Source organism: Mizuhopecten yessoensis, unplaced genomic scaffold, assembly GCF_002113885.1.
Source record: "Mizuhopecten yessoensis strain PY_sf001 unplaced genomic scaffold, ASM211388v2 scaffold11103, whole genome shotgun sequence".
Lineage (NCBI taxonomy): Eukaryota > Metazoa > Mollusca > Bivalvia > Pectinida > Pectinidae > Mizuhopecten > Mizuhopecten yessoensis.
The window spans coordinates 1,120,045-1,129,880 of NW_018408881.1; the positions used below are offsets into that span (position 1 = coordinate 1,120,045).

The 9,836-nt window shown below is 36.1% G+C and overlaps 1 protein-coding gene across 1 annotated transcript; it reads left to right on the top strand.

Moving 5' to 3' along the window:
* The first annotated feature begins 4,575 nt into the window (after positions 1-4,575).
* Positions 4,576-9,487, top strand: LOC110465874. The gene is made up of 2 exons (XM_021522001.1): positions 4,576-4,680; positions 7,047-9,487. Exon 2 carries the CDS (start codon positions 7,057-7,059, stop codon positions 8,626-8,628), a length of 1,572 nt encoding a protein of 523 aa, XP_021377676.1. The 5' UTR covers positions 4,576-4,680; positions 7,047-7,056; the 3' UTR covers positions 8,629-9,487.
* Positions 9,488-9,836: the final 349 nt, after the last annotated feature.

The window sequence follows — 9,836 nt, forward strand, 5'->3', positions numbered from 1 at the left end:
CCCCGGGAGGTCAGTCAGGGATATAAGTGCATACTATCAAACTGCTACCTATTACTGATAATGCTAACCTAAATTGAATTATTTCCAATGGAAATAACACAACCTTCCAAAAAACAACAATTTTCTTATATCTATATAACTTTCTATGGATGTCCATCCAATCAATCCATAGCACATATCAGTACGTGTTCTGTTGCTAAAACCTTGAATTGATTTTAAAATAAATCTTTGCGCTCTTTCCAACAAAAGTAACTCTTTCTTTGATAAAATCCATAGTTCACAACCATATAGTGCTGACGTATATACAACTTGTTTGATAAGTTTTCCGGCAGTAACTGGATTTAACGCACAAGGATGTGCACCACTCTTAATTAAACTCATTGTACCACTTTTTAATTTGCTACAAGGTCGCATTGTACGTTCATATGTTTGAAATTTATTATTTAAACAAATGTTGGTCCAAAATGTGATTTCCCTATATAAACTATAGTAAAGTTTAACCCCTCCCAAGGGGGAAACGTGAGACCCCAGGGTCAAGAAATTCACAATTTTGGTAAAGCATCTTAAGACCGTTCTATCTATGAAGAGTATTTGATTCTACCATATCTGGGTCTTGAGAAGAAGATTTTTGAAATTTTAGTCAATTCGACCCTTTTTGGCCCGCCCCTCAGGCCCCTGGGGGCTGGGGACCAAATCGGCCACTATTTTTGTTAACCTTTGGCCATGGAAGGTTTCTACAAAATTTCATTGAAATTGATTCAGGGGTTTTGGAGAAGAAGTCGAAAATGTAAATTGTTTACGGACGCACGACGGACGACGAAGGACAAAAGGCGATCGCAATAGGTCACTTGAGACTTTGTATCAGGTTACCTAAAAATAAAGGAGAAACTTGAGACACGGACAATTATAGAGCTATAACACTAGTGTCACGTTTTTGGAAAGTGTTTACTCATATTATCAATAATAGATCAACTAAATAAGCTGATGAAATTAACCTAATTTCTCCTAATTCTCGGGCAGGGTTTAGCAAAGGTTACTCGACGACTGAAAAATATTTTTATATTACACTCATTAATAAATACATATTTTAGCTGAAGGGGAATGACTGTAGTGTACATTCATTGATTTTTCGAAAAGCGTTCGACACGGTTTGGCAAACGGGAAAAAGGCAAAGGTGTTAAAAAGTAACATAAATGGAAAAGTGGTTAAGGTTTTAGAAAGCTAATATTATAATACCAAGTCATGTGTTAAAAACGGAAATGAAATTTTGGAATTTTTCGTTTGCAATGTCGGATTAAAACGGGGGTTTATCTCGATTTTTGTTTCCCCTATAACTGAATGACTTTGCATGATGATTTGTTATGATGTTGATATAGACTCTCTCAAATCAACACTGTAATATATATCAAACTACTTGTAATATGGTATGAGGATGATACTGTGATGTGTTTCAAAACTATTGTAGGAGTTGGAAGTAAACTCTTAATGTACAAAACAAAAATTCGTTATCTTCATCACGTGATAACTGTTATCGCACGCAAAAGAACAGCCTTTATATAATTATATTATCTAGAGCACCTTGCTTATCAAAGGCGTATGGACACTGAGGTAGACACGAACAAGGCTTTCATTACGTTTTACTTGGTAGAATAGATATAATCAACATATATTTGTATAAATAACCAACTCAGGCAACGAGCGGCTTTCGTTAATTATTTTCCCATTTTTTTCCTCACCTATGTTATATGTTCCTCCATTAAGAAGTCCAACTCCAACTAGAAATATTGCATATTTAGATACTGATTACCGTGTGAAACAACACTCAACCATGCTCTTAACCATTTACATCAGATGTGCCCCATCTATATTTCCAAAGGGATTTGTTAAAGTTCTGTTCCCATTGCACACGATCTGGCCAATTCATATTTTGTTTGTACAAAAATCAAAGGCGTTTAATTCTTCGCGTTTTATCATCTTTATGGCATAAAGGACTGGGATTCTTCTCTTAATTGCATGAAGAGTATTAAGAATGGAAAAACTTAAAACTTGATGTAAGAAGTCACTTGACAGTGGTTTTATACTTTAATAGCATTTTGTTTTTTTTTCTGTTTAGATAGTTTTTCATTGTGCCCTTTTTTTGCAATTCCTTTAAATACTTTCTGTCTATCTAGTGAAACAAACATAAGGAATCATTTGTAAACCTATTTTGCATTTAGTCCAGTGCTACATCTGTATCAATCCTCATAATTATGCTTTCGTCCATTTTGGAAATTTGTGCATCAATCACCCGGTCACATTATACTGACAACGGATGAACCAGTTGTTACCTATTCCCGGTCACATTATACTGACAACGGATGAACCAGTTGTTACCTATTCCCTCAATGCTGAACGTTAAGCAGGAAATACCAACTACCGTTACTTGAACTGTAATCAAAGGTTCCAAATATCAACATATAAAAAGATGATCAATTGTTTTTGTCATTATCCTTATGTTTCGGATAACACACATAACCATGCCAAAGTTGCATGTCTTCCTGTTATACGAGATCTTTTTGATATTTTTTTAGCTTCATATTAACAGTTAAAGTCATTTAAGGACGTTTTTTATGTGAAATGTATGCGTGCTTGTTTCTTTGGGTGCTAGAAGAAGGGTATCTTGATGTATTTGTCTCCTTGTGATCTGATCTGATGCCGATTCTGAAGTGCTATCTCATTGAAATACCATGCCGAAAGCACCCAGCAAAGTATTTCGCCCGGTCACATTATACTGACAACGAGTGAACCAGTTGTTGCCATATTACCCTAAATGTTGGACGTTAAGCAGGAATATAAATTACCACTTTTAAGTACTTTTGTTTGTCCCGGCCTGGGAACAGAACCCATTGCCTTCCTCACCCATGCGACGTTCAAAATTAAGACCGTAGGTGAGGTGTTGCCAAACAAGGCGCTAGGAAACTAATAGATCTAGTGATTTTTGATACAAAGTGGATTGGCTGGTTGTACAGGCCTAAGTTGCACATCCTATATGTACCAACAGCTAAAGACCATAGCTACACGCTTAATTGCACATTCTTAAATAACCTTAGGTCAGGTAATGATGTGCCACTATGCGTTGTGTATGCTGCATGTGTACTGGAGGCAAGGTGTTTTGATAAATATTTATTTTTTATCTCACCTAAATACCATGCCGAAGACACCCAGCTTAGCATTCCGCCCGGTCACATATTGTCATGCTGAACGTGAAGCATTGAATAGCAACTACCGTTTTCAAAGGACATTTTCATGCCCCGGTATGGGGCAACCCATTGCCTTCCTCACCTGGTCAAACGTTCAAGATTAAAGCCAAAGGTGAGGTATCGCCAAGCAAGGCACTAGAAAACAAAAGGTAGATGATGGAAGTGGAGAGAAACATAAAGATCCCAAAATCAATTTTGTTTTGATCGCTTTTATGTCCCCAAGTAGAAGGTACACATGCAAATACCCCAAATCAGGGCACATATCAAGATTGCAGCAAAGAAGCCGACTTATATACTGGACAAAATAAGTCAAACTTTAAAATAAATGGATACAAACCGATTGAGGACATGAATGGACACCTTATGCCATTATCTTGAGAACGTATTCCCAGCAGAGTCAGTAAACACACATAAAGTTAGTGCAACCCTTGAACAGATACACCGGCTTGCTACCAAGCTAGATTAATAGAATCCATCCCTGATGTGAGGTATAGATAAGGTTATTCAAACCCAAGGGATAAAATATTGAGCTGGAGACCCGAGGCTTTGTCGAGGGTCTTTTGCTCAATATTTTGTCCCGAGGGTTTGAATAACCTTATCCTTACCTCATATCAGGGATGGATTCTATTTTTTGCTTATTACATAAAACCCGTAAAAACAGCTGCTCTTCTAGTAAAGTTGTAAACTGTCCGCACAATTCTCATTTTCATATAAAGCCCGGATGGGAATTGTTAGTGACGTAAATGACCCTGACTGACCCCAAAACGTCATAAAATGACGTCGCGAACAATAGCGTAGCCCCGAAAGGTCACTATAATCCCCCTGCTAGTCTGCGCGTGTAAGCGATCTAGACCCGTGGGCCGGATAGAATTTTCCAGCACCGCCGGAAATGCGGATATCTTGCGGTCTAGCATGCAAGAAAAAATACTAAATCGACAAGTTTTAATTAAACTGGGACCGTAACAGATGTCAATCAGTGAAATTTCACGAGCTTTGGATGCAAAATGTTAGATGAGCTAGTTTTCTGGAGGAAATTTAATGCATAATGTATTCGTTCGTAATTTGTATTTCTATGGCATACATAATCATGTTGACTCGAATGTTTTAGATATGAACCACTCACTCATCGTTAGTGTTCTATGTTTAATATACATATAAATAATGAAAAAATCCACTTTTATTTTGGGAAATCCATTTTTTTCCTGAGTATTTCCAAACCGATTTACTTCCCGATCATCTAAGATATCAGAAAACTTGAAAAAAATGCTCCTTTTTGCTATAATGAGCTATAAATACAGTTAGGGCTCATATTTACTTCCGTGTTGTTTACAAGTGGTAAGGCAGTCGCAGTGTTATGCTGTGGAGTGTTGATATACACTTTAGCCGGAGAAGTTGTCACCGATCAACTGTAGCGGACTCGGATAGTCAAATTTAACTACAGGTAAGTGTTCAAATACTTTTTTTTTTATTTCTGTACCTGCATCGCGATTAATTATGGTGGGATTTTGTTTAAAACGTGTCTCCTTGTGTGTTGTGTACATCTGCGCGGATCTGATGCCGACTTTATAGTGCTATCTCACTGATATACTATGCCGAAGGCACCAAACAAAACATTCTGCCCGGTCACATTATATTTGTATTAATACTAAATTTTATACTGTTTTGTTGAAATAATAGTTTTACATTTCTCTTCATCTTTTAATAAATATTTAGTATGCTAATGAAATTTTGGGAAGGATTTACAGCCTGAAACATGGATTTATCTTCAAATCGAGTTTTTGAGAAGGATTTTAATGTTGAAGTCTAACTTTATCTTTAAACAAATAGAAATGCTTATATTAAGACCTTTTGGAAGCTAGTGTAAATAATAAGAATATTATCACGGATCTTTATCTAAAAACTGTCTTAATTACGTTTTTTGATTTTACACTTATATCCATTAACTCAAAGCGGGCCGTGGCGGCAAAGTGGCTAAGGCGTCTGACATTCTGCTACCACTAGCCCTCCAGCACTGGGTTGTGGTGGGAAAGTGGTTAAGGCGTCTGACATTCTGCTATCACTAGCCCTCCACCACTGGGTCGTGGTGGCCAAGTGGTTAAGGCGTCTGACATTCTTCTATCACTAGCCCTCCACACCTGGGTCGTGGTGGCAAAGTGGTTAAGGCGTCTGACATTCTGCTATCACTAGCCCTCCACCACTGGTTTGGTTTGGTTTTATCAAGTTGTACGTCCTATTAACAGCTAAGGTAATTTAAGAACGTGCAATCATGTGTGTTGTGTATACGTGCATGTGTTTATGTGTGCTGGATAAAGTGTATGATGGGTTGCGGGTTCGAGGCCTTAAATGATCATAGATATTAATATGATTGACGTAAAACACAAACAAACCAAACCAAATCCTTTAACTCTAACGGTTAGTCATAAGTGATTAAAAGTGTTTTAAATATTTGTAATACTGGGACATTAGTTCAGAAAGAGAAAGATATGCGTGCCTATCTGATGAAAACAGGCAGCTATTATGTATGTTCAATAGAAGATTGAAGTTCATGACGTACCTATCATTTAATATGCGTGCCTATCTGATGAAAACAGGCAGCTATTATGTACGTTCAATAGAAGATTGAAGTTCATGACGTACCTATCATTTAATATGCGTGCCTATCTGATGAAAACAGGTAGCTATTATGTATGTCCAATAGAAGATTGAATTTCTTGACGAACCTATCATTTATATTCTATAAAAGATCGAATGTTATGATGTACACCTTCGTGTAATGATAAAAGCGAAAATTGAATAGTGTAATGCGATCTTTACAGACTGTGTCGATCGTTTTCGAGTTTGTCCATATTTCATAAATTTATATTTTTGTATACCTATCTTTGAAAGGGATTTCATAGTGTCTTCCTGTTTTTGTATGACCTTCAGAAGATTGAATTTCATGACACAATACCTTCTTTTGTAATGAAAAACATGATTTGCATCAACGGCCATGCTACAGTTTACAAAAGCTTTACGGAGTGTATCAAGCCATTTTATTCGAGTTTGGACATATTTAATTTATATTTTTGCATCCTTTCTCTTGGAGGGGATTTCATAGTGTCTTTATAATGAGAAGTACCTGCTAAGTATGTCCTATAGAATCTAGAATAAAACGATGCAAAATCTTCTTCTGAAATGAAAAAACAATCATGATTTGCGACCATTCTTCATTTTACAAATATTTTTTCGAATTTATTTAGTTCGCTCACCTGTCGTCCGTCCGTCATCAACTTTGTACTTCTGTATAACCCATATGCTAGATAGGGTGATACTATTTTGGCAGTAGCATGCTAGGATGTAGAGCAGCCAAGTTCGTTCAAATGAATGGCATTGGCCCACATTCAAGGTCACAGGGGTCAAATATGTCTAAAACATGAACCACTTCTTCTGAATAACTAGCATGGTTAGGGTGATGGTATTTGATCAGTAGCATGCAGGGGTGAAGGGCACCAAATTTGTTCAAATGATTGACCTTCATCCATATTCAAGGTCATAGGGGTCAATTGTCTTAACAACACTTTTAAACAACTTCTTCTGAAAAAAAATCTTCAGAAAAAAACACTCATTCTTTTGCAACATTCTGATGTATGGGATTATCATGTAGCGGATAAAGCTTGTACGCTGAATATTAAAATCTTCATTTTATAAATTTTATAATTAGAATGGCTGAATGAAACATTTAAAATTTACAATTTTGTAAAAGAATTTTGTTCAAGTGATGTTATCTGTAACTGGAAATTCTAACGTTAAAGTTGTTTTGCGTTTTAGATCCTCTCCAATGGATTCCTTCTGTGGTAAGCTGTTGACGTCTTTATTGATACTTCCCTTCACGGCTGGTAATTACCGAAGACGGCTGAAGGGATCCTGGTATTATGACTGTATGATCTCGTCCCGTGTTCTGTTCCTGATTGTCCTTGCAATAATGATAGTGTTTACCGCAAGTAAAAATGTACAAACACATACGGAAATTCGTCTTGGATTTGTCCTGATTCTTCTGTCCTTACTTATGATCTTCGCAGTGATTGGCTTCTCTATTCTAGGATGCTTGGTACATAAACATGGCTACCAATATATTGTTGCTGCAAGACGAAATGCAAGTACCCCGAAACTTCAGGTATTATTCCTGTGGATGTTTGGCTTGGGATCGGTATTCTATTGTGCTTTCTTTGTGGGCAAGCAAATCGAGTGTTCAGAAAACACAACCAGTGGGTATCTTTGGTACATTTTACTTTATTTTAATGTTATATTGATCTTGTGTCTTATCTCACAAATGGTTGCCTTAACGTACTTTTCACCATACGAACTGACACAGACTCATTTAGTTGATTTTACAATGTCTATGCTGTTAGTTGCAAATGTATGCATGTACGTGTATGGGACACTAATGGGTGATACATCATTGTATATCATTTATATCTATCCGGACTCTGATTTAGCCAACTGTTTGGAACAAAACAGCACAATATCTCTTCTACTAGAAAAAGCAAAGCCAATTCTCAAACCAAACTTTACGGAGTTTTGTCTTATGTCATGCACGATACTCCTGGAAATATGGTCGCCTACGAGAGTGCAGGTTCCTAACGAGGAAACGCCGTACGTGGCAATAAGTGATATACAGGACTCGGAGCGGTCACCTCTTCTACCGAACGTCACAGAGATTGAACATCGTCCATTTAGAAATAGAGGCAGACGAACAGCATGTCAGATGATAACACTGGTTTTCAGCATACCAACAGGACTTGGTTTTATTGTTTGTTATATTGTCATGGCAATGGGCTTAGGAAACATGGAAAATATGCGATACGTCTCTGAAATATATGAACAAGCTGTTAAAGTCATCGCAGTGCTTGCAATCTTTATTGGGTTCTTTTGCCTGGTTCAATACTGTACTCCTGACAGTTCATCGAAAGGTTTGAAATCCCGGGAATATGTGTATTTACTGTCAGCGTTTGGATTATTTATGAGCCATATCAGTAAGGGGATAGGTGGTGATGTGTCTTCCGAGAGATATTCATATTTGCTTTTAATCACCAGTGTCATAGGCATATTCGAAGACTATCTTCAAGTGGTGTTTCTACTGTACGCAAACCGATGCAAGAAATCTGACCCTCAATCAAACATCGATTTACTTGAATCAGTTCTGATAATTCTCATGATAAGCAACTTTATATTCTGGTTAAACGATACTTTTCTTTTATCTGAATTTCCAATTACACGGATACTGGAACATGACGACATTCCTCCGGAAACTTTGAGTATTGTGTATAACGTTTTGCTACCCATGTCCGTCTTTTTTAGATTTTTTTCTTTCTTGGAATACTATGCAACCTTCGGAAAATTTAACGCTTAGTTTGAGTGGAAAGCGATAGAAAAAATCCTGTTTCCAGTTACAAGTTGTATCATTTTGTACTAAGACGTTTATAATAGAACTATACCGTTCATATTGCATTAATATGATCATTAAGCTAAGATGGCCAATATCATCTTTTTATTTCAAATTTATTTTTGAATACAGAAAAAAACATTTTATGTGTAATTCACAATATATTGTTCGCGTCAACAAAAAGCAGCAATTCGGTACCCTAGACGCTACAAACTATAGTAAAGAGTAATTAATAAATGTTTATCATAAATTAAATATTTTTATCAACACCTATTATATTACATGAAAGATTGATATTTTAAATCTATGAGTAATGCATATTTTTACAGTCAATCCCTGTATCAGGGAAAAATATTCATTAGTTCTTTTTATAGTCTTACTTGTTAACCGTAGTACACAGTTCTGTGTTTCAGGTATGTTTCGCGATTATTTGTTTTTTTTGCTTCTTTCATAATATAGCAAACAACACAACCGAGCTTTAAATCACATAAAGATTAAAATCACGCAATTACTTGATTTTTTTTAGGCGAGAGATTCAGTTACGGCAATTTAAACGCGGGATATATTCATTTAAACAAATTATCGAAAATTTGCATTACACTTAACTCACCGGGCATACGGTTTCAAGTACTTCTATTTGTTCAATCTGCAAAATGAAGCTAACGACATATTTTATCCATTACGGTATGTAAACAGTAAACTGTATTACTGAAGAAAGTTGTGTACATATTTTCAAAATCAATTACTCGTAACTGATATTTTCTCTCTCAATATTAACGATATACTGAGGTGACTATATTATTATGTACTAAATAAACACTCTACTGCTCAACATATATTGTTTGTTTATTTTTCCTTTAAGGACAATATTTACCGTTTTGAAAAAACATTGCCCAAAAGCCTGACATATTTATCTAGAATCCTTTTAGAACAAACAAACACAATTGAGGACATTTAAAATAACATATATGTATGCGTGAGAAATATTTACGATTTTTGTTATATTTTCCGTTCCTTCGTTCGTGTTTTGACCAACCATGCTATTTGATTCTAATTTCTAACAGCTTAAATACAAAATACTGTATAGCAGCATATTTCCACGAGGAAAATAACACTTGTTCACGAAGTTATGATCCCCATAATAATTTGACAGGCGTAGAAATAAGCAGCGCGAG

Coding starts and splice junctions, on each gene's coding strand:
- LOC110465874 (XM_021522001.1), top strand. CDS start 7,057: ATGGATTCCTTCTGTGGTAAGCTGTTGACGTCTTTATTGATACTTCCC.